This window comes from Sinohyriopsis cumingii, chromosome 12, assembly GCF_028554795.1.
Source record: "Sinohyriopsis cumingii isolate HCF-2022 chromosome 12, ASM2855479v2, whole genome shotgun sequence".
In the NCBI taxonomy this organism is placed as follows: domain Eukaryota; kingdom Metazoa; phylum Mollusca; class Bivalvia; order Unionida; family Unionidae; genus Sinohyriopsis; species Sinohyriopsis cumingii.
The window spans coordinates 3,985,948-4,012,631 of record NC_142972.1 but is presented as its reverse complement, the minus strand read 5'-3'; the positions used below and the strand labels follow the sequence as shown (position 1 = coordinate 4,012,631).

General features: G+C 35.5%; 1 protein-coding gene across 1 annotated transcript in view; it reads left to right on the top strand.

Moving 5' to 3' along the window:
* LOC149785929 (uncharacterized) overlaps positions 1-26,684 on the top strand; it is a 116,686-nt gene that overhangs the window by 18,120 nt on the left and 71,882 nt on the right. Inside the window, exons 2-3 of the mRNA XM_089976165.1 lie at positions 8,748-8,859; positions 10,591-10,631. Of these exons, the coding sequence (XP_089832291.1) occupies positions 10,621-10,631 (11 nt within the window). The 5' untranslated portion in view covers positions 8,748-8,859; positions 10,591-10,620. The remainder of the gene's footprint in view (positions 1-8,747; positions 8,860-10,590; positions 10,632-26,684) is intronic.

Sequence of the window (26,684 nt, the reverse complement as noted above, 5' to 3'; positions counted from 1 at the left end):
ACAGGTAAAAAAGAGAAGTACTGCATCATTAAACAGGTAAAAAAGAGAAGTACTACATGATTAAACAGGTAAAAAAGAGAAGGACTGCATGATTAAACAGGTAAAAAAGAGAAGTACTGCATCATTAAACAGGTAAAAAAGAGAAGTACTGCATCATTAAACAAGTAAAAAAGAGAAGTATTGCATGATTAAACAGGTAAATAAAGAGAAGTACTGGATCATTAAACAGGTAAAAAAGAGAAGTACTGCATGATTAAACAGGTAAATAATGAGAAGTACTGCATCATTAAACAGGTAAAAAAAGAGAAGTACTGTATCATTAAAGAGGTAAAAAAGAGAAGTACTACATGATTAAACAGGTAAAAAAGAGAAGTACTGCATGATTAAACAGGTAAAAAAGAGAAGTACTGCATCATTAAACAGGTAAAAAAGAGAAGTACTGCATCATTAAACAGGTAAAAAACGAGAAGTACTGCATCATTAAACAGGTAAAAAAGAGAAGTACTGCATGATTAAACAGGTAAAAAAGAGAAGTATTGCATCATTAAACAGGTAAATAAAGAGAAGTACTGCATGATTAAACAGGTAAAAAAGAGAAGTACTGCATGATTAAACAGGTAAAAAAGAGAAGTATTGCATCATTAAACAAGTAAAAAAGAGAAGTATTGCATGATTAAACAGGTAAATAATGAGAAGTACTGCATCATTAAACAGGTAAAAAAGGGAAGTATTGCATGATTAAACAGGTAAAAAAGAGAAGTATTGCACCATTAAACAGGTAAAAAAGAGAAGTATTGCATGATTAAACAGGTAAAAAAGAGAAGTATTGCATGATTAAACAGGTAAAAAAGGGAAGTACTGCATGATTAAACAGGTAAAAAAGAGAAGTACTGCATCATTAAACAGGTAAAAAAGAGAAGTACTGCATGATTAAACAGGTAAAAAAGAAAAGTACTTCATCATTAAAAAGGTAAAAGAGAGAAGTACTGCATGATTAAACAGGTAGGAGTCATTAAACAGTACTGCATGCTTAAACAGGTAAAAAAGAGAAGTACTGCATCATTAAACAGGTATGATTTCCTTTAAGACAAGAGTGTGTAACCTACGTCTCCTTGGGCATGGTTTTGTCCTATTTGTATCATAACGTATGACTTAATATAGTGAACAGGGCACATTAGATACTTGAGTGAGTAGGCCTTGTAAAAGAAAATGTTTCTACTAACATTTTCTTCGTCACCAATAAAATCCTGACACTTATGATAAGTATTGGAGCTGCGTACTTTGTCCAACCGCAGTTTTCTTTTCCGTACAAATTTATTCCTTACTATTTAGCTCTTTGACTACAAGTACTAAATTATTTCCAAAAGGCAAATAGGTATCTCCTATCAATTTATATATCATGTACCACAACTAATAGTTTAGATATGTATTTCCCTTCAGAATCACTTATACAAGCAAATATAAAGGAAGTGTTAACATAAATAACACTCTTGCATCCCCAGCTTTGAAACATGCATTTTAGAACACTTAATTTCGACGTGGGTTCACTTCATTACAACCAAACAAAGGCTCTGACTCGTCTGTTTAAAGTTCTTTTTGTATTACTTTGTTGTATACTGCCATATTAAGAAATGTAAACAGTAATCTTATGCAGATAAATGCTTTAAAGTGTTATGCCGTTAATGTGCACGTTTTCCGTTCACAAGACCTGCATTTACATCAAGTCCAATCAAAATACGTAAATAAGCCTTTAACTGTACTTGACTCTGACCTAGACAGAAGACATTGGGTTTTTTCTTTAAAATTTTGAAGTGAATGATAATGTTTTCTGACTGCCCGTTCATATCAAAAGGCACTACCTACCTACCTACCTACCTACCTACATGCATACATACATACATATATACATACATACATATTTACGTACGTACGTGCGTGCGTGCGTGCTTACATAAATACATACATGCATGCATGCATGCGTACGTACACATACATACATACAAACATACATACGCACTAACTTTAGAGTGCCACTGATATAAAGATTTAAGGATAGATATTATTAGAAAAGATCAAATATGTTTAAATTACCTCAATTTATAAATTTAAAAATATTATAATTGTACACAACTTTGATGTTTATACATTTAAGACCTTTGAAGTGAAAATAAGACTATTTAACCAACTGATATTTGATGAAAATGATGATGATAACGACAACAGTGTCCGTGATTAATTTACAAGATTTAAATTGACTCTAAAATGTACGTCTTAAATGCATATTTTTTCCTTTACAGTTTAATACAAAAACGGTTCAGTCTCTTCGGAACGGTTGTAACGCATAGCACCGGTTATTCTTCAATGTTCTTCAGCAGTTGTAACGCATTCTAATGCACAACATTAGAATCATACTCACTAACTCGTAACGGAAATGATAACACAACGCAGTGCAACCGTAACGCAAGCTTCAATCCGGTACAATTTACAGAATATATATATATATATATATATATATATATATATATATATATATATATATATATATATATATATATATGTAAAGTATTTAATTTGAAAGTTTGTAAAATGGAGTTACCATGCAGACACAAAAAGGGTAATAACCGAATTAAAAACTGTGAGTAAGCGAAATGAAATAAAAGATGGGATGCATATAAGGCAGGGGTACACAACCTTTTCCTGCCAAGGGCCAGATCACATTTTCTAAGACCAATTGAGGGCCGCAAACACTAATTTCTTAATATAAATACTGTTCACGGGCCAGATTTCTGTGTTGTTTTAATTTGCCCAAAGAGCCGGACAGAACACGTTCGCGGACAGACGGGTTGTGCACCCCTGATGTAAGGGTATTATCTTCTTGTACCTTTTATGCAAGACAGCAGTAAAACAAGACTTTAAATGTATTGATTACAAACATTCTTATATTGTGTTTTTGATTCTTAAGCAGATAGATTGCTTAAAACAAGTTTGTTTGTGTACTTTAAAGTAGACCAAACTCTTATGTCTTCATATATACATTTGGTATTTTTAAGTAGAAATGTTTTGTGTCCAAGATACAAGTATTTGCTCAAAAAGATTATTCACAATGGAATATCCAGGACTGTAGTCTGTACTTATTTCTTCCATATCTCTAGTTTGCTTTCTTAAAAATGGATATTTCTTCTGTGTTCTGTGGTTTGTAACTAATCTAAGCATTTTCGACCCTCGCAGGGACTTTGTCAACAACAAAAAAGACTCAACAGAGTAGAAGGCGATTAAGCTAGCTACAAATAAGTTTGCAATGTTGTTTGTACGAGCACACACACACACACACACACTTTTTTATTATTATTGTTTTTAATTTTTTTTATTTTATTGATTTACTGACAACAAATAGCGCAAAATTAATTTTTAACTAGTCTAGGCGCTTTCAACTCTCATTGGATCTTTCTCAAAGGCAGTAACCAATTACAAAATGGAGACAAGTAAGACAATAAATTAAAAAAACAGAAGGCTTTGAATTTACAAACGTTTTCATGACTACTTGAATTTAGAAACACTTAGATGGCTATTTGAATTTACAAACGTTTGCATGACTATTTGAATTTACAAACGTTTGCATGACTATTTGAATTTACAAACGTTTGCATGACTATTTGAATTTACAAACGTTTACATGACTATTTGAATTTACAAACGTTTGCATGACCATTTGAATTTACAAACGCTTGCATGACTATTTGAATTTACAAACGTTTACATGACTATTTGAATTTACAAACGTTTGCATGACCATTTGAATTTACAAACGCTTGCACGACTATTTGAATTTACAAACGTTTGCATGACTATTTGAATTTACGAATATTTACATGACTATTTGAATTTACAAACGTTTGCATGACTATTTGAATTTACAAACGTTTCCATGACTATTTGAATTTACAAACGTTTGCATGACTATTTGAATTTACAAACGTTTACATGACTATTTGAATTTACAAACGTTTGCATGACTATATGAATTTACAAACGTTTCCATGACTATTTGAATTTACAAACGTTTGCATGACTATTTGAATTTACAAACGTTTACATGACTATTTGAATTTACAAACGTTTACATGACTATTTGAATTTACAAACGTTTGCCTGACTATATGAATTTACAAACGTTTGCATGACTATTTGAATTTACGAATATTTACATGACTATTTGAATTTACAAACGTTTGCATGACTATTTGAATTTACAAACGTTTCCATGACTATTTGAATTTACAAACGTTTGCATGACTATTTGAATTTACAAACGTTTACATGACTATTTGAATTTACAAACGTTTACATGACTATTTGAATTTACAAACGTTTGCCTGACTATATGAATTTACAAACGTTTACATGACTATTTGAAGTTACAAACGTTTGCATGACTATTTGAATTTACAAACGTTTGCATGACTATTTGAATTTACAAACGTTTACATGACTATTTGAATTTACAAACGTTTGCATGACCATTTGAATTTACAAACGCTTGCATGACTATTTGAATTTACAAACGTTTGCATGACTATTTGAATTTACGAATATTTACATGACTATTTGAATTTACAAACGTTTGCATGACTATTTGAATTTACAAACGTTTCCATGACTATTTGAATTTACAAACGTTTGCATGACTATTTGAATTTACAAACGTTTGCCTGACTATATGAATTTACAAACGTTTGCATGACTATTTGAAGTTACAAACGTTTGCATGACTATTTGAATTTACGAATATTTACATGACTATTTGAATTTACAAACGTTTGCATGACTATTTGAATTTACAAACGTTTCCATGACTATTTGAATTTACAAACGTTTGCATGACTATTTGAATTTACAAACGTTTACATGACTATTTGAATTTACAAACGTTTGCCTGACTATATGAATTTACAAACGTTTGCATGACTATTTGAAGTTACAAACGTTTGCATGACTATTTGAATTTACAAACGTTTGCATGACTATTTGAATTTACAAACGTTTACATGACTATTTGAATTTACAAACGTTTGCATGACCATTTGAATTTACAAACGCTTGCATGATTATTTGAATTTACAAACGTTTGCATGACTATTTGAATTTACGAATATTTACATGACTATTTGAATTTACAAACGTTTGCATGACTATTTGAATTTACAAACGTTTGCATGACTATTTGAATTTACAAACGTTTCCATGACTATTTGAATTTACAAACGTTTCCATGACTATTTGAATTTACAAACGTTTGCCGGACTATATGAATTTACAAACGTTTCCATGACTATTTGAATTTACAAACGTTTGCATGACTATTTGAATTTACAAACGTTTACATGACTATTTGAATTTACAAACATTTACATGACTGTTTGAATTTACAAACGTTTATATGACTATGTCCAATGGAAGCATTGCTCGAATTTACAAAATTTACGCGACTTTGTTCAATGGACCTATTGTTTAAATATACAAACGTTTACATGACTGTGTCCACTGGAATTATTGTTTGATTTTACAAACGTTTTCATGACTGTGTCTACTGGAAGTATTGTTTTAACTTACAAATGTTTTCATGACTGTGTCCACTGGAATTATTGTTTGAATTTACAAACGTTTACATGACTGTGTCCACTGGAAGTATTGTTTTAATTTACAAACGTTTACACGACTGTTTCCACTGGAAGTATTGTTTGAATGTACAAACGTTTACATGATTGTGTCCAATAGAAGTATTGTTTGAAACTTATTATATTAATGAAACAAGTTTCTAGTTTGTGACATCATTAATATACATGTATCATTTTACTTACTAGTCTCAGTTTCGATACAAGGTTTGTTTACAATATTACAATTTGTAAGTTTTATTTTCTCTGGATAGTAATACTATTGGATAGAATTTGGGTGAAAATAGTCAATGTTTGTATACATTTATAAATCAAGGTTCGATTTCACTAAACACGCTCTTGTAAATAATTGCTTCGATTTTAATACGTCGTTTTCGTTTGTTTTGTTTTTCTTCCAAGGTTGCCCAAGTGATCTAGCGGCGTAAGGCGCTCGCCTTTACACATTACTGACATCTGAACTCTTTTCGAGTCTCTGATTAACGTGGGCATGTGACAAATTTAAGAAGTTTCTCAGTACTTTCCCCTGCATCAGTGGTTCTTCTCAGGGTTTGCCCGGATTCTTTCTCTACCACAAATACCGGACTGCCATATGTAGCCTATCATGTGCTGAAAAGTGGCTTAAACCCATACAAACAAGCAATCAAATATCTTCTTTTCAAAATGAGGGCTTTCATAATTGACCTACATGGCGTCACAGCACTATTACTGTGGACGAAAACATATATAGGAACAATGAAGATATTTTTCATGTATATTTTATCATGTTGTAAATATATAATTTTAGCCTTATTTATATTAATTCGAAAACTGGAAAAATATCTTTGGTTTTGATATATTTAAGTATTAATGAATTGTTCAAATGAAGTTTGTGTACTTGGGCTTCTCATGATTGGTTGTGATTAACCATCACGTAATCATGTTACTGAGTTCGGGCAAGGGTTAATATAGTGTATATTGACACATTTATTTCATCTGACTAGGTAATTAGCCAAACGCTATATCGATGGACAGACATACATCACTCGTATACTTACATTTTAACGATCATGTTATGCTGTATGTGGATGTTTGAAGGTTTGATTATCATCTTAGGCTCACAAAGTGCTGAGACAATTAGAAAAGAAAACGTAGTTTTCTGGTGAATTGTTCAGTTTTTTTTCCCACCTCAAAAAGAGTCAAAACTAAAAACAACAATATTATTTTGGGACGTTCATGAATTGCCTTTTGTTATGTATGATTATATGCAAATGATTTTATGCCAATTTTTTCTCGTTTCGTTTTCGTTTCGTTTCGTGCTTACGGCAACGCAATAGAAGTAGGTTATGTGGTGCCGAGGCTATTTGAGCAAAGTGCCATAGCCAAGAACACACCACGGTAGCTGACCCAGATATTTCACGTGAAATAAAGCTGTATCGGATAGAGAAGGCGACATTATTAAGGTGTTATACAGGTATGTTAGGCCTCTGGCATAATCAATCAAATTGAACGTTTTACTTCACGAGATATATCGGTACCAAATCTTCATATTTAGCAATATTTTCCAGAGACATTGAAAGGAAAATAATTAAAGGAACAAATCACATTAGTAGATTTTTGGAAACAGATAGGCATATACAGAAATGTCCATTTTAATTACACAACTAAATGTGCGGCGCATAACACACCGGGGAATGACGAGCAGGAAAACAGGTTACTCTTCACAGTGAATTTAACGATAGTCCGAGTAAAACTTATTTGCTCTGGAAATCCTTTGATTTTGACAATCACTTTCTACTCGCCAGCCCCACCCCACATCTCCTTGCCTCACACCGCTCCATCCCATTCATTATTTGTAAGGATTCAATTAAGAAATCGTAAATATATTTGTTTGGTAATTTGAGCTTTCGATTTGACAATAATGAGAAAAGAGATTGTTATACTGGTCGAGTCACAGTGATATAATTCGTCAGTTAAGTTTATAGTAATAATTATCAAGTGTTGCATGATAGATTTAAAATGTTGGCCAGCTAATTTTCTTTTTCTTTATTTTTCTGTGTATGTTACATTTAAAAGTTTTTCTTGACAATGGAATTCGATGAATTTAATTTCCTGAATTGTTTTGTCTCCATGTTTGTGAAAGTTTAAATAAAATCATATTTCGATTGTGCACATTTCATACCTTCGGTGGCAACTGCATCACGGTTCCGGTGCTCGTGAGACCGAAGATAACAATCATCCTGCATCTTTAATGAAAGTACGAAATCATAGTACTTTTTCCCATGATGCATTCCACCAATGTGAAGCTACCAACCGATCTCTGCACTTCATGGGCAAGGTTCCACCAGTGGGAATGACGTCACTGTTGTGCAAATCACGTCACAGACTATCCAGCTGAAAATAGAGATTTACTAGTTACCTTCCCAAGATATATGCTTGCCAGTATAGACCGGGTACCAGCAAAATGTTATACCTTCCAGTCTATCTCACACCATTTAGTGGCGCATGCTTGAAGAACACGTTCCGTTGGGAGAATTTTTTCCTTGTGACAACTTGTTAATGGTGTATAGATGGTGCATGGAATGCCGACGGTGCGGTGAATACTTTCTAAAAACATTTTGTTTGTCTGATGGTTTATGGAATATTTGTTGATTCAATTGGCACGCAAAATCGTGATATTAATCACGGGAGCATACCATTTGTTCTAAGTAGGATTGTCTAAGGTCCAAGTCTCGTTTCTTATGAAATTTCAGATTTGTATGCACTTTAGAATGGATTTGGAAAATGGCATGTTTTATCCTAAAACAGTTTGTTTTGTCTTAGCGTGGGACATACATTTAAAACACTGAATCATCTGAGAAAATTTAATTTTGGAAAGTTGTGAAAAGTTTTTCGCAAAATATAATTTTTAATAATATATTTATAGGCCCATAAAGTAGCGAAAAGAAAATATAACTTCGGGGGATTTTTATTATTTAGCATCTTCTAATAGCACAATTTTCCAGTGGGTATTTTTTTCTTACTCATATAATTCTTTTCTTAGATTTCATCTCAAAAACGTTTCAGTCCTTTTTTAATTCTGTAACTTTATCTTTTCAGCGGATAGATGTCTGCCTGCTGAATACAGCAATTTGGTCGCAATATGGTCCAGTAAACAGTTTGTTCCCAGGGGAATTAACTTGTACGAAAAAGCAAAACTCTTATATCTATGGTGAGTATACCGGAAGTAGTTCGTGTTATTTTCAAACGGTTCTTTGCCTGTCATTGTTCGGAGCCTAGAATTTGGCTGTTTGATACATGTAGCTAATTTAGTAAGTTTGCTTTAGTTTAGAAGGGTTGAATTGAAGCCAACACATACGGCCAATCTGCAGAGAGTTACGGGACGTGTGCGGAGGGGGTGGGTGGGGGTGGGGATAGGAAGGTGAGGGCCTTCTTTGTATTTGGGTTTTGAAAGTCAACAAGTTTTAAACGAACGAATACTTTTCTAATTGCACAAATCTTCAATTTGGCGAGGAGCAAATTGTATTTAATAAATTTCAGGTTATGCGTTCATGTTGTGCAGATTTGACAGGAACACGTGGTAGCTCATTTGGTAGAACATTCGACTTTAAATCCACGAGTTACGGGTTCGATACACGCCAAGGCCATCCTACATCTGCTGTCTCAGTGCGCCCTTGGTAAAGGCACTTAGCATCAATTTCCTGTGCATGATATAGTCAATAATTTTTCAATGTGCCGCTTAAACCGACAAAAATGAACAACAGATTATTTAATTCCTGGGAACTATTGATAGTTCCTTTTGTAAGAACATGTGACGGATATCCAGAGAACGAAGTAGACAGGAATAAACAAACTGTGATATTATTATTATTATTATTATTATTATTATTATTATTATTATTATTATTATTATTTTAAACCTGTGGTAAGTACTATTTGTCTTTTTGTATCCGAATATGGCTAGGTTAGATTTTAAGGGATTGATTATTGGTTTTCGGTTTTGGGAAAATATTTCACACACCAGGAAATTAGTTAATGTCTGGGAGCAAACGTTATATAATGTACAGTATTCACGAGACCTTATGGTACAATGTATTAGTTTATTGAATGTCTCCTACCCTATTTCTTTGCATTAGGAATTATCAGGATGTTACAATGTATAAGTGTTTAATAATTTGAGTTAGGAATATATATTTTGCTAATATTAGACGGTAAGATCATGTTTCGTGGTTAATGGCGTAAGGATCTAATCTTCGACTTGTAAAGGCCTACTAACCAGTTATACAAATGTAAAGCAAAAAACACCATGCAAGTGTGAAGTCAGAGTTTCGTGACGTGTGGTCATTAGGTGATTCGATATAATTATTTGTAGTATTTATGCATTTAATAACTATTCAGTTGGCAACAGCTACTGGCTTGATGTCCTAGGAAATCGAGGAAACATCGATCTCAAGCCAGGCTCAGGCAAACGTTGTTTGATTCGCTCGCTAGTGAGACCCATTCCGTGTAACAGTATCTTAATCTCGCATGATATTAAAATGAGTCGTATGTAATAGTACGCTTTTTCTAATACTCAAAAAGTCATCCATTTAAAAAAAACTCCTTTTAAAGAAGGAATAGTAAAATTTCCTGACTCCTTATGAGAAATACCGAAATTAACTTCAATATGGAATATTCAGGGAATATTTAGACACCACTACTGCACAGATTTCGTTGAATAAAAAATCAGCATGTATTCGTGAATGTCATATTTATATTATAATAAGAACAAAATAGCAAAATCTTTGAGTTGTAATTTGAGGCAAGATGGCTTAAAATATGATTCCCTAATCTAACATATATCGTTATATCTATTATTATCACTATTGTTGCTCTTATTTTTTTATATTGTTGTAATTATTAATATTGCTGGTGTTGTTGACATATGCTATTTGTATTTCAGATATTTTGTTACTGCAACTGACAAGCGAAAATGCAGATCAGGTAAGTTGTTTATATTTTTGCATTTAAATGTGGTTTTGTATAGTCGATTATCTGCCTCCTTTTGTCCCAAGCTTTCTGGAAAAATAGGCCGATACAAAGTCATGTTAACGCTAAACAGTTCCCTGTCACAAGACTGGTTCTTCAGTTTGATATCACAATCGCAATCAGCATATCAAAAGTTTGAACATGTTTATTAAGAGACTTTAAATTCAATGTAAAAATTCATACGCAGCCATTATTTGAAGGTTGAAAGATATAACCAAACAAACGTGTCCATTTATGAGTATGAATGAGGGCATATGTGCAGTTGTTCTGATATCCACGACGCTAGAGGGTTTACTACGAGTTGTATGGTACAGAAAATACTTTGGCAGCACTTGATTTGTTGTTTGTCATAACTCATGTTGGAAAGTATATACATAAACACAAGAGATGACAAGCTAGTTAGGCTTAGATGTATTGGCTGTAACGAAAACGCTCTTTTAAATCTCAGTCCACCTTTGGTGTGGTTTTTTTTTTATTTTTTATTATTATTTTTTTATTTTTTTTTTTTGTTCTTCTTCTCCTTTTACGGCGACCGGGAGATTTTCTGTATCAGTTGACCAACATTGTGCATGTTTATTCTTTTCACAAGTCGTTTGTAATGATCTGCATATGTAACATTATGCTGGAAATATTAGGTTTTTCAGCGCATAATATCAAGCTGACACTTGTTCAAGGCTCTTATGAGATTACGGTGACAGTATGGAATATCTGCACTTCTCTTCCATGATGTATCTCGCCGACATGAAGCTAACAACCAGTTACTGCCGCTGAGGTGAAGTTTTCAAACTAGTTGTTTGGGAACTACATCACTGTTGTGCAGATGACGTCAATGACTTAATAACGGGGCCCTCTACATATATTATGAACTTCTGAGAGAGTGACGATTGTAAGGTGAACATATTTACACTCACAACATGCACAGTGGGTGGAGAGAATATCGGTATACATCTATGTTACTTTCATGTACTGTGACTGAAATTTCTTTTGATGTTGTGGAAATTGTACAAGATATAAACACACGGCTAAAATGCTCCCTTACATTCCGAATATCACACTAAATTAGTCTAAATTACACTACATTTAGTAGTAAGTAAAATAGGGAAAATTATTATTGTCAGACTAGACAATAACAGCTTCTGCAAATGCCATGAATGAATCACCAAATACATAAAATGTAAAACAAAAGTTATCGGATCTTATATTACAATTTACCTATGAAGTCACGGAAGCGAAAATGACCAAGCGGAGCATGCAGTTTTTTGACAGGTGCATATCTGAAGTAAGACCAACCTGTATACTCAATAATGTATAGAAAACTCATACCTCATACATTTTGTTTGCCGGAAATTTCTGAGCAAACAAAAGAAATCCAATCTATTCGGACCTTCTTGCCTATCGGTAGAGTTGGATTGACTGTAGGATTGTTCTGTAGTTTGATGATTTGTAACTTCTCAGTTAATATTTTTGTCCTACATATCCGATGTGGTCCGAATGGCTGACCTCATCCTTGCCAATGAAATCATATTAGTCACAGGCCAGTAATTTTTCGTTTCCGGTTTAGTTTTGGAAAAAGGGCCTGTATGGCACAATAACATTCTTACAGCCTGCGAGAAAACAGTAATGACGGATCACGTCCATCTTTGACTGCATGGGCTGTTCTGGTTCCACTGCAAGCGCTATGACGTTTTGTAGGTCTCGCCATCTATAACATCTGCAATTAGAAAAACAAACATACTCTGATATGCGCAGCTCTGACAACACTTAGCAGCACTATAACAATTTGCTCTGGTATACAAGTTAGATTAAACAAAAACTGTATGCTATACACATTCAGAAAATATTGCTACTCAAGATTCTAAATTACGTGATGTGAAGTTATCGCATGTGAATGCGTATGTATGTATGTATGTATGTATGTATGTATGTATGTATGCATCTATGTATGTATGTCATGTTAATTGCCAGACAGAAAACTGTTCTGTTCACAAATGGAGTTAAAATTAGACAATTATGATGATCATATAACATATATTAATTCTTAAAACTGTGATAGAATACTAGTCATATAACAGACATGAAGAGATGATATAATGATACTATAATGTAAATATAACCGGCATGAAAAAATGTAATACATGAGTCTATTTGCAATAAGAATGATCACACGAGATTATAAGAAGCTACTAAACTTTTTATCGTTTAATATGTACAGCGTTCATAATTCAATAGTCTGTCATTTCAGATAAAAATACGGCTGTAAAGCGAAATAGACACTAATAATTCTCACAGCACGGCGTTATGTTAAATCTTTTTGAATTAATAGATATTTCTGAAACATCTGCTGTAGCACAATACTACATCATTCATTCATAGATAATTGAAAGAAGAAAGTAACATGATGAGTTACTACGTATCTACACATCTCAAGGTAAAAATAGAAATGACAAGATCTCGCCAATGTAACAACTAATGTGGCTACACATACATTATATTTGAAAATACTAAAATTGAAGGTATTCCAGTTTGTTTCCAGACTGGATTTGTGGTTTTCTACAACAAAAGTCACACACAAACCCCAAAATAAGCATGCAAACAAGAGAAAAAGCAACGCCGATATAAGTTCTTCTTACTCCCCAACGCCACCAATAGCTCTTTAAGTCATGTTTCTTCCTATCTTATTAAACGGTTACATAAATATCATTAGAATTAATTGCAGGTATTTAATTCATCGTTGAAGCGTCTTCAAATGTTATTTTCAATGCATATGCTTGTCATCATGACGCTCGGCTCTTTGCATATATAGGCTGATATTCGTCCTCCAAAACCTGGCCAATAAGGCAAGTCTCACTTCAAGTACCTTTAATTCGCTTTGAGAGGGTCGAAGTTTCTTCATTCGCATCAGAAACATGTTGCTTTAATGGATTTAACGCCACGTTTAGCACGTGAAAGGTTACATATGGTGATCTGTATATGTAAGTGGAGGAAGAAATCGGGAGATGGCGGGAAAAACCACCGACATACGCGAAGCTACCGGCCAGCTTACTCACATATCCAAGTTGGCCGAGACTAGAACGCACGAGGATCAAGGTGCCTTAGACCACTAGTCCACCAGCGGCCCCAAATCGGAAAGAGATGAAAATGTTCCGATTGTGCAGTAATGTTTTTTCTTCTAAATTATCCTTTACGAACTGCTCTCCAAATGACTTCATTATAAAGGCTACTGCCTGCACCACCTGTTTGATCTCCGGGTTGGGCTTTGATTTTGTTAAACATCATTTGTTTTATTTTAGCGACGTAATCTAAGGAAAAGATAAAATTTCTTTGACGGCCAATATCTGTTCGCTGAAGTATTTACTTATCTATTTTATCTGTTTCAAAGGCAAGGTTAAATCGAAATAAAGCCCTTTTGCTAGTTTCTAGCAGACTTCAAGTTGCTGTAGTAGTGGCATTACCGAGGTTTAATCGAAAGTAACGCACTGTGAGCAGTATATTGTCTTTATTTGCTTGACAGTTTAGGTAGGTTACAACGAAGAACACTGTGTACTCATTTTATAGGTGGACACGCCCATACCTGGATAAATACGTTCATGTTTTCATTCTATTTGAAAATTTTGAGTAGTTCAAAAGCGATCTATTGATGTAACATAGGACCTTACCATGCACACATCTTAAGGTGGATTAGGCATTGGCATGTTATATTCTGTTGTCATTTCTTCCAAACGTCGTCAATAATGTGGATATGGTTAGTTGGTCGAGGGATGTAATCGTATTTAAAAGCATTAATAGTTAAATGATCTATGCTCCAGCTAATTGCACTGATATCTTCATCACTGCCGCTTTCACCAATATTTTTTGCATCTTTTAAATTAACATTGTCTTTGTCATATATGTACATGTATATTCTTATGTAACATTGAATTAAACAATTTGAACTACCTCAGCTATAATACTTTCGCCACCAAAAAAAATACAGATCTATTAAAGATACTTTCAGTAGTTTGCCTAAATGGATTTTGTTACCAATTATTTTCGCTAATTTCACTGTTATTCAGAACTCACAAAATCTTAAGATATTCTTCATTACAAGCAGTGTCGATATTTTTCAATCCCATCACCATTTCAGACCAAACTGAAAATTGAAATTGAATCAACTTATTACGGGATAGAAAATATTAATAGGGCACTGCACAGCTGGGTTATTGATTATAGCAATGTTTGCCTATGCATGATTAATTCATAATTGAACAATTTTCAAAAAATGAAATCGATGATACCTTCATTTATTTATAAAAGCAATGAAATTAAAGCAATCCAGTTTGTGGAACTAGTTATTGGATTCCTAACACATATGAATCCGCCACGCTGGTTGTCATAGGGATGTGCAAAAATTGTATAGTGGATCGCCGTACACAAGTGGGGCTTTACATGGCGGTGAAGTTGCAGAATGATACAATGCCTTCAAAAGGCTATCGTTTACATACAACGGTTTTATCTTGCGCAAGACGGAAATGGGCAAAGATGTTCAAAGTGGTATCACCATGGAAGGACTGAGTACTATAAAATGACAGATGTTTAAAGCAACACTAGTCGACGTTCCAACAATCAATTAAATACCTGCATTTTGTTTTGTGAGTGTTATTCCAACATCTTTGTAATAAAAATATAAACAACATTGAAACAAATAGTCTGTGTCAATAGCCTGAAACTATTGGTTATGTTGTCATCGAGTCACTGTATCGTCGGAGTACAAAATCGCCATTATTTACATCTGAAGTTTTTCTCTACCAAGCAATTGAAATGTCCGAGGACGTTGTGATTGCTGCCACGTGTTAGACCTAGCCACTTTCTTGCGATTGTATTGACTTCATTTTCGGTGAATTCACAAAAGAAGAAACGAAAAATACAGAAAGGTGTAGTCTTTATCCAGCAACTCTGGCACTCTTATTGTCAAAATTTCATCCTCGTATGTGCTACAACCGAACAAAAAAGTAACTGTTGTCAAATTACAAGTAAAACCCAGACTGACCGTTTCATGAAAGAGCATGTACAGGAATTGGTGTTATGTACCACCTACGTCAATTGAGAGCTTGGGACCGTCAGACTGTTGACCATGTTACGTTATTCTCGTTCAGCCAAAATCTCGTTGGGCTCCGTAAGACCGCCATATGAGTTTCGTGTAAAATGCTTGATTGATCTCTGCTACAGACAGAAGGCGCTTCTGTAAAACTTTGTAGAAAATTTCTTCCTATATAAAAAAGAAATAAATGGTCCTACTAACAATGGTTATACTTTATACAATTATATTGCAAACTTAAAATGATGTAAAGAAACATGGCCTGAAAATAGACTCTGATTAAGGAGGTATATCTCTTTGACCCCATAAAATTGTCTATGTTTACCTGATACATGACTTCATCTCGCACATGCATCACAATGATATTTTTATAAAACAAGATCATGGTTTAGCGGAGATCTATCAGACCTATGCGAGAGGTTACGTCGAATAAATCTTCAATGATGTAGACAAACAACGCGTTTCCGAGTTTAGTTATATATCTATATATGTATGTATATACAAATAAAATTTTCTTTTGAAGCCGACACATTTTCTTTTAAATAATTCTCTAAATTTGCTTAATAGCCTTTAATGACAACTATAACAATGAAATATCCGGGATATAATTTTCGCCTACATAAATTTACATAAAATAACAGATGTCGTTATGGCTCATCGATTTCTAGGTCAATACAAATATTTTCCAGTATCAGCAACAAGCTGAAATAAACTAGTTGAAACATAACAAAGTTAAAGGTTTAATTCCTGTAGAAACAGCCATGTAAAGTTTCTCAAACATAACCGTTTTTCTGTTTTATTTGTTTGTCTTGTCTTTGTTTTGTATTTTCCTTTGAAAAAGACTCATTAAAGAGTCGAAAGCGCTCAGGCTAGGAAGATACTAGTTTTGCACTGTTCGTTGTCACTTTATTGCATATACATACATACATACATACATACATACATACATACATACATACATACATGTGTGTGTGTGTGTGTGTGTATGTGTGTAACTGGACTCACTTTGAGCTAAACGAAAAGGATAAATATCAAGGCGCCACGAAATTTTGGAGCTCTATACGCGACCAAGTAAGGTAAATGCAATTAACGATGAAAGCAAAAAATGCCAGATCACAGCTGTTAGGTAAACAGAAGTAAACTTATATCAGTCGAGAAGATTGTTCATGATTTATTTTGTTATATATAGAAGATTTGCGTCATTGTTTATGCCATGCACTTTATGACCTCATTTTTTCTATGATGTCAACACTAACTCACGGAATAGCGGGCAATCACCTGTTATTATGTACTTCTGAGAGAGTGACGTATGTAAGGTGATGTTTGCATTTGAAATATGCACAGTGTAGAGAATGTTGGCGTACCTCTATGCTACTTTGATGTAATGTGGCTGACATTTCTTTGTATATTAGACTTATAGAAATTAATTTAAGCACGCTGCTAACTAAAATGACTGCTCTCTTGTGATGCAAAAATAGCCCGAATTAGTCTAAAGCATAATATCATTAACACCTACTAAATTAGGGAAAATGAATTTAGAAAATACCAGTATCTGAAAGTACAATGGATGAATTACTAAATAAATAAAATGTAAAAACAAGTTATCGGCTCTTTTTTTTTTTTTTGTTGCAATTTAACTCTTAAGTCCAGGAAGTGAAAATGACCAAGTGGAGCTAATAGTTTTATAAACGTACACATCTGGAGTAAGTTCAAGCTGTATACTCTATAACCTATATTACACCCATCAATCATACACCAAAACAAAGGGAATTGAAGGTTCTTTGAAACAATACCTAAGATATACAAGGTCTTTTTAAATAGTCAGTATGACCAGTGCGGAAACCCAGCGAAGTTTTTGTTTTAAAAACTTCTAACCCTATGCAAAATACAAAACTGTAGAGCGCCACCATAATGACTTCCAAACTTATCAGCTGGACATAAAGGTCCAGGGGACGCAGTTTTTTGTTGGTTTTCTTGTTTGATAGTTTTGTTTGTATTTTGTTTTCTACATACCCAGGTTGATATCTGCAAAATTGCTGTGCAGATTGAATCTTTGCAGGCCGAAACTACTAACACTGTTGTTTGTGCCAGGTTGATTGAATGGTCTAAAGCGCTCACATGTACTGATCACTGACTTCTCACCCTTATCTGCATGGGTTCGAGTCTCGGGTGCGGCGTACGGGTATATGTGAGAAAGCTTGCCAGTAGCTTCCCGTATGGTGGTGGTTACTTCTGGGGTTTTTTCGGGTTCTTCCTCCACCAAATATACTGGCTGCCATGTATAGCCTATCATGTGCTGAACAAATAATAATGTTGTTAGACAAAACTATTTTCATTAAATTGTGTAAAGTATTACAATAAACGTCGATTTGTTATCCCCATGATGATATAAGTTTGTGACCTTTTCTAACGCGAGTAAAAATTAAATGAATACGCTGTGATTAGTAGGAACTACGGCATGAAAACAGAGAAACAATGCTTCCTCTGGGCCGAAGATAGGAAAACATCGGTTCATAGTTTAGCACTAGCGTCAGGTATGGTTGACCAGCAAGTAAATGTTTTGTTAATAACACATATTCAGCATGGGTTTCATATTAGCTACTCTTAACTGTGTAGTGCATGTAACCATTAAATATAACTTGATTGACAAGGACTGAAGAAGTGGATTAATGAATAGGTCAAGACCGGTTATGAAACGACAAATTTAGCAACAATATGTATGGTAATGAATTTTGTCCAGTGTAGCGGTGCTACTGGTGTTGGTGTTTTGAGGTTGTACCTTCTGACAAGGTGTCCGCTTTATTTGGCTCTCGTTATCTAGAAGGTGATCGCCCTCGGTATTGTTGCCTGGATCGAGTAAATATTTAAATAAAGTGTGAAACTTATAGACTGAATAATTGGAGATCTGAGCAGATATATCGAACAGAATGACACGAGCCCCCATACATGAAAACCAACAGTTTAATCAATTACATAAACAACTGTGATAATACATCAAATTAGGAAGATACACTTCTTTTATTTAAAATAAATAACTCATCTAATTTCAGACACAAATGTATTTATATAAATAGCCGATCTGTTTTAAATGATAGGAATAGTTCATGATAGAATCGAGTGAACAATCGAAGTCTTTGCCTAGTACAAGATCATAACCTGCTTATTTCCGGTTGACTGCAACTTCACTGTGGCTGTTGTTGTCGGTCATATTGCTTTTTTCCTTCTCCGACCTACCTACTGTCTCGCCTCGTTCCGGCCCTCAAACTTTGTGTGGGTAGGTGGATACGTAAGTACGTAGATACGTACTTGGATAAGTAGGTGAATGGATATGTCAGTGGAGCCATTTCCCTGTTCAAAATAAACAGAGAAGCAACCTAAATCTTCTGTCAGATGACCTACTGTGCATAGATCATTCCTCCCCTCTCGTTATGTCACATATTGTTCTATCGGAATTCAAACAGATATCAAAGGCTATCTGGTAAAGCTAAACATTGCGGACCCTAAATAAACCTAGTTTCATAAGATTAATGGACTTTCTAACGGCTATTCCATCACTGGTCACATTAACATCACACGAGACATAGCAGTTCCATTCTCATCTCCACTACACAAATGAATTAATGAAATTCACTACGGGGCTTAACTACTATATTTTCAGCGAATATATACATTCAAGTCTTTATCATACGTGAAATCATATCAGATCGGTGAATTTACACGGATTCTCATAACTCATATCAACTAAAGTAATACATGAAATTCTTAGATTTCTATAACAATCAAGACGACAAAATTCAAACAATTCGTGAAACTTATATAAAGAAGATCATTTTACGAATTAACATAGATGAACTCTTATGTCACTTGTTTAGGCTCGAATAAACAATAACACAAGAAAGAGCGAAAACAACAAGCTTTGATGTTGTTGTTGTTGTTGTTGTTCTAAGGTTTAGCGCCATTTTCAGCACATGATAGGCTATACATGACGGCCAGTATAACTGGTGGAGGAAGAACCCTGGAAAACCATGGGAAGAACCACCGACCCACGAGAAGCTACTGGCAGGCTTTCCCACATACCCACGCTAGCCGAGCTTTGGACTCGAACCCACGCAGACAGAGGTGAGATGGCAGTGATCCGGAACGGTGAGCGCTTTAGACCACTCGGCCACTCGGGGCCCCAACAAGCTTTGAAAAAAATACAATAATTTATTTCCCTGGAAAATTTCTTTAAAAATGAAAAACAAAAATGAACTTGTGGTTTTAAGAATCAAATCCAAAAATAAGTTTTAAATAATCCAAGAATAAAATTTTAGTAGTCCTAATAATAAAATGTTCTAATGATTTCAAGTTCGAATCCTGACGAAGAATCCGAGATGGAAGAAGATGACGTATGCTGCAATATGTAGTGTTGAAATCTACAGTTCCTTATAGAAACAAGAATTATCACTCTGGTTTCTGATAGCTGAATAAATTTAGTTTTTAAAAAAAACCTGTTCTTATTCCACAATTGTACATGAGCACAAATATTTTCTAGAAAAAATAACAGAATTAATCCTTTTGAATCCAAATAATTTGAAATAACTCCAAACCAAGTAATTTGAGATAGCTCCAAACAGCACAATATACAACTAACAGTTTAACAGCCAAGCTTCTACTGAACTTAATTCCCCAAAACCGAGATGATATCGTTTCCAAAAACGTAAACAAAGGGTCACGTGATCATCTTCTAGAGGCTTATGGAAACCATATACCTGTTAAAGGTCACGTACACCAAGTGTGACCCTGACGAAAACCAATCATTTTACTCTAAGAAATAAACAAAATTGTTTACATATTAAACCCGAAGTCCAATCAAGATCTCGACAGCAACCAGTCATTTTAAAATGAATAGAACTTGTTTACGAAGGTTGCTACACATTTTGAAATAAGGTCAGGATTTAGGTCAACACCTGGTGTTTATAAACCAACAGTCGAGGTCAAACTATTTTCTGAAAAAAGGTATCATATCTAGTGAATAAATTTACATTACAATATCTTGTAATGAAAAATATTTTAAAAAATTCAAACTGACAAACGATTAAATTGAAATAATTGTATATTAAATCAGACATAAGTAAATCAAATATACATAAAAGAACTCAAACACAATACTACTCATATCAAGAGAATTGATCTACGCATTTAAACAAATAAATTCATGCATATGTAAAAAAATAAATTGAAGCAAATCATTGTATTGGTATCAACGAATAACATGAGATTGACGCAAATACCTTGTACTTTCAAGCTTTGTTCGCTTCTATCGCCAGATTTGTGTCCTTTGACTTTCCAGACACCCGGTCCCTTTGACAAATGTTTTACGAGAGAATTTCTTCTAAATTCAATCTCGGAGTCCGTTATTATTTTCACTCTTGATTTTTTCAAAAGGGGACAATTTTAAAGACCCAAATATTTCGTGTGGGAACCACGCCCCTTATTTAGATTAACCAGTCGGGACTAAATATATCTACCGCCTTTTATAATTAGGCGCCAAAATTGTGGTCAGCCTGACTTCTAGATTTCCAAATAACTTTTCTGGTAGGTCTGAATGTTAAATAAACGAAGGCTTAATTAAGAATCACATCCTCTCCGACACATAGATTAGAAATCATTGCAGTATAGCGATTGAACAACCACCTGTCCCCATAAATCTACTTAATTGTTCTCCTGTCCCAAGTTAATGTGCTCTTCATAGATCGATAGAAATTTGCATCCTTACATCCAACTCCAAGATATCAGTTCTGGCTCAACCCAAGTAAAGAATCAAAGTTAAGATATAGTGCTCAGTTTAGACTATTGTTATTTCACATTATTTCATGGGGTACCAATCTGTGTGGAGTTTCGTGGCTGCTTGAAACCACGAATTTATAGCTCCATGGAAAACGAGCCACATGAAATGCAGAAAGCAATCCGCTACCCCACCACCCTCATCTTCTCCACTTTCGTACGGAAACTTTTTATAGCGATCATCAAGACGTCGCTGTGTGATACCTTAACTTCACTAAAAATAGGTATAAATTTGCACTCACTGTATCCGCTCATGTGGTAATCCACAGACGGGAACCAAGCGGTGAGTTTATAACATCGTCATTTTGCACCTTGCACAGTTTATCGGGCGACGAACTGAGTACAGTATTGTATTTATCGTCTGACGGAACTAAAACATACACCATAGGCAATGATTTCCGCGGCAACAGGAATGATACTATATTGGTATTAAATTACAATACAGAGGCAGACTTGTGCAAAGACTTCTATGAAAACGACCTTGTGACGTCTGAGGCAGTCTATAATGGCCGTCGCTAGTGACTATGATAATATGGCACTTTTCAGTGATTTATTTTTACAGTACAACACCCCTACGTATGTGCTGTTTGCATTTAGGTCTCAGTTCATAGCTGTGTTTGATTTTAGAGATTATGTGTTTGATAATGGGGTATTGGTGTCGGGAAGATATCAAACCTTGTATTTAACCAATCACTAGGGGCAGGCTTTATAATTTACATTTCTCGCGAGACTTTATGGTAGCATGGATAATTTCCGTAAAAACGGCCACTTTCTAAACTCTAAACGTAAGGATTCTTGGGATGGTCTCGAGAACAGTGTTTGGTCATTAGATATAGGAATATTTAATTGTGTGAGGTGTATGTGAGATGTTTTCCATTACGTGGCATGAAATGGTTATCTACGGCTTCGAAATACTACTGATAAATTACACGAATGTAAAGAAAGGAAACTCATGTAAATGTGAAAATTAGAGTTTCGTGAATGCGTGTCGTTGGTTTAGCAGCAGAGGGGCTGTACAGACCGAAACTTTTTGCACAATAAACCCCTCCAGGAAACTATTCCTCGATAGAGGGCTTATTTCGACGAAATAAACCCTTCTATTCAGAATACAGGACAAAAAAAAATGTCCCCCGAAAACTCGAAGAGTTTCCAGGGACAAACTCGTTGAGTTTGCACTGACAACTTGGGTTACTTCAATAAATCTGAAACAGTTTCCGTGGCGGGGTCGTTATTGAAAAATCCATGGGTCGGGTCCATCCCCTCTGCTGCTCTGGGAGTTTCCAAGGAAAAACATTTTTATGTTAGCGGAATTAAATCATTGACAAATAAATAATGGCAAATATTGGAGAAGCACATACGACTAGATTAGCTCGAGAACGTCTCGAAGCAATTCAGAAATTTCTTCCTGTCCGTGATAGTGTCAGACAAAAATTACAACTAAGACAGCAAGCACGGGAAGGCTTTGCAGAGACTACGGAGGAATTATTTAAACCCGTGACCAAAGCTACTGAAAAATCCGCAGCTGTTACCAAAGAGGCTTTAATAGAGCAAAGGAAAATTTTACAGGATATTTCAGCTGGACTTAAACCCCCGCCTCCACCCGATGAAGTTGTTGTGTCAGTACCTGCTGGTAAGCGAGTAACAGGGAGAATTACTGACCCCGCCAAAAGATTTACGCCGGATTATATTGAACTTCTTAAAAATGTACCAGAAGAGAAATTACCTGAGACAATACTGTTAGGATTGATTAGAAGAGATGTGTCTTTAAACCCAGAACACGGTTCTATGACAGATGATAATTTTATCAAATATTCGTATCGTATACGTGAAAATAAAAAACAAATCAGCAGGGACGATACAAAATACGATAGACTTGTAGATGCTATACGTAAACTTGAAATTCCACCATCGCAACCTCAAGAAGAAAAATCACCGTTGCAACACACAGAACGACAACAATATCCTTCACGGCGAAGAGCAATAGATCCTGACCTAACTCCGTTAAGTGAATACGAGGCTGCATCTGAAGGAAGTCCGCGGGGCCAAAAATTCAAACAAACTAGGTCGCCGATAATTAGCTTAACAACATCTTCTGAAAGTTTGCCTCAAGACATTTTATCCCCAAGAATTGTACCATCAACAGGGGAGGGTTTAGGATCCGGTTTTATTGCCTGCCCTAATAATATCATCGATGATGTATCACGGTTGGAAGTTCTCATCGGAGGAAGACGTGCCGGAAACAATTCTCCGGAAATTATAAATGAAGCCGCAGATATCTGTCAGAGACTATTTCAGCGTGGCATCATGGATATCAGCATCTACCGGGGGCTCATTGATGAACTCGCAGACGGTTACCACAGCGACTAATAATTAAATTTGCTAGCAAATTCAGTTAGATAAACAATAATTAAATAAAATGATACTACACGATTCTTTTCGCAGACCAAGAAGTGTCAGAGTAGTAAACTCACGATTACCAGTATACGAGGTTGTTTACGGAGATGGAGTCGGTGATGTTGTTAGGGATTTAGTCACAAGAATCGCTCCGAAAGCTGGACCGTTAGCAAAACAATTCGCGATGAAAGCCGCTGATGTTGTCAAGGATAAAGCCATTGGCACTGTTGGTAGTCTTGCCGGGAAAGCATTTCAATCAATCAAGGATCGACTAGCACAGCTGATACGAAAAAAAAACCCAGTCGAGAGGTTGGTGCCAGTAAAACTACCATCCACTGAAGCTATGCCGGCAAATGTTAGTAGCGTAGTAAATAAGGCCGTAAATCAGAAATTAGCTGAGATCGCAACAGCAGGAATTACCTCCAAAGCGTTGCAAGATAGTGTAACTGCTAATTTGATAGCTGGTAGTGGTTTCCGGTGACGATAACATTTTAATTAGATCATCACAAATAATAATAATGTTTGCACGAAAATCCAATGACGCGTTTGATATGTCCAAACCAGTACTTAAAGATGATTCTGTACGTGATTTTCAATATTATTCTTATGAAGCACGTGATCCTAACCAACGCGGAAGAATTGAACTACAGGTCCAGGATACAAGTAGATACTTCTTGCCCGCTGAGGCCTTCATCGAAGTTGAACGTAGGCTTTTAAAGAATGATAACACTAACTACGGAATCGGCGACCGAGTTGGATTTGTTAACAACGGCATCATGGCGTTATTTAAATCCGCTATTTACATGATAGATGGAAAAGAAATTGAAACAATTCATGATAACGTCGACGTTGCCACAACAATTCTCGGGTTGGCGAGATACTCGGATGATTACACCAGATCAGCCGGACCATCAATGATGTTTGCAAAGGATATAACCGACAGCCCCGAGAACAGGAATGTAACAATGAATAATGCCGGTGACGCAGTTGCATCGATGAACGAAAATTTTAATTTGGGTTTTGCAACACGTAGATCGATGTTAAGTGGAGATGAAGAGTTCTCAGGTGTGATTCCATTGTCTCACATCTTTGGATTCTGCAGAGATGTCCACAAGGTCATATTCGGTGCCAAACACACAGTTGTACTTGTGCGAAAACCTGATGATAATGACGCTATCTGGCGAGATGCTGCTGTTGCCCCTGGTCAGGTAATACTAACTAAACTGTGGTTGTGGATGCCAGTGTTGTCTCCGTCAATCACCGAAGAACAACGACTGTTGTCTTTCATGGACACGGGCGGTAAATCACTGCTATCCTGGAAAACAACAACCACAGACGTTATTCAGGGTGATAATGGTGGGTTGTTTACATGGCATATATCATCGCAACAAGGAGTATCAGCACCACGACATATTTTCATTGCATTTCAATACCGTGCTAGAACAGATAGCCAGGAAAGAAATCCAATGGTATTTGATACACTTGGAGTTTCTGAAGTTTCGTTGAGAATAAATGGGCATCAGGAGCCATCTGAGGATATATTAATAGATTTCGAACATCATCGTGTCGCACGCGCGTATCATCGTCTGATGTCATTTATGGGGCGCGACCTTAATGTAGACACTGGCCTGCAAATATCACAGCGAGACTTTATGAGTTTATATCCGATTTATTACTTTTCGCTGGAACATCTTGATCTGGTTAAACAATCTGTTGTCGACCTACATTTCCGAGCTCGTGTAGGTGTTCCTGCTGGTGGTTACAGAGCGATTGCTGTCATACTCTCCGATAAAGCAATGCTGCTTGAAGGTGTTGGCGGACGAATGAGGGTCATCGACGCTCCAATCGAGAATATGTAACGCAATTAAAATCAAACTTAGGATATAATGTCATACAGTCATGTTAATGTCACCTTGACTTCCGGTCAAACGAAGAAATTGCAATCAAAGAACGCAAGCACGTGCGGGACATCAATAACACTAAAACGAGATCAGATTACTGGTGGTCCAAACAAATTGTCGTTGACTAATACTCAGCTTAAACATTTTAATAAGGCACTAACAGCAAAAACCGGTGTCCGACTTGATTTCTCTGCTGCAGCTATCAAGGACATGACTAAAACCGGTGGAATATTTCCTCTTCTCGCAGCAATACCGGCGTTGATTGCCGCGGCAGCACCAGCCGTAGCAAAAGCCGCAGCACTCGGTGCAGTTGGAACTGCAGCTGGAATGGCACTAAAAAAGGCAACGGGAAAAGGATACAAGAAAAAAAAGGGACGCGGTCTAAGACTACCAGGAACTCCACCATCATGGTATCCAAAAAAATTCTAACGCCGTTGAGCAATTTTGATTTACTCGATGCTGTTAAAAAATTGCGTGTAAAACATTTCAGAGGCGTATTTATGCGAGATCAATTACCGCAACGACCGAATAATCCAGAAACTGGCATTATCAATCTCGACAACAAAGATGGTCCGGGAACTCACTGGGTTGCTTACGCGATCGATCCACGTGGAATTATCTATTTTGATTCGTACGGTTTAGCACCGCCAGTTGAGTTTCTCAAGTATGTCAGCAGATTTTCTAATGTTCCAGTGTGGCAGTCGACGTTACCAACACAAACATTAATTGATCCGCCCATTTGTGGGAGGGAGGTTTTAAATGTTCTTGATGCAATCTCAAGAAATCCAGCAACTCCTCCTCATAAAGTAGTGT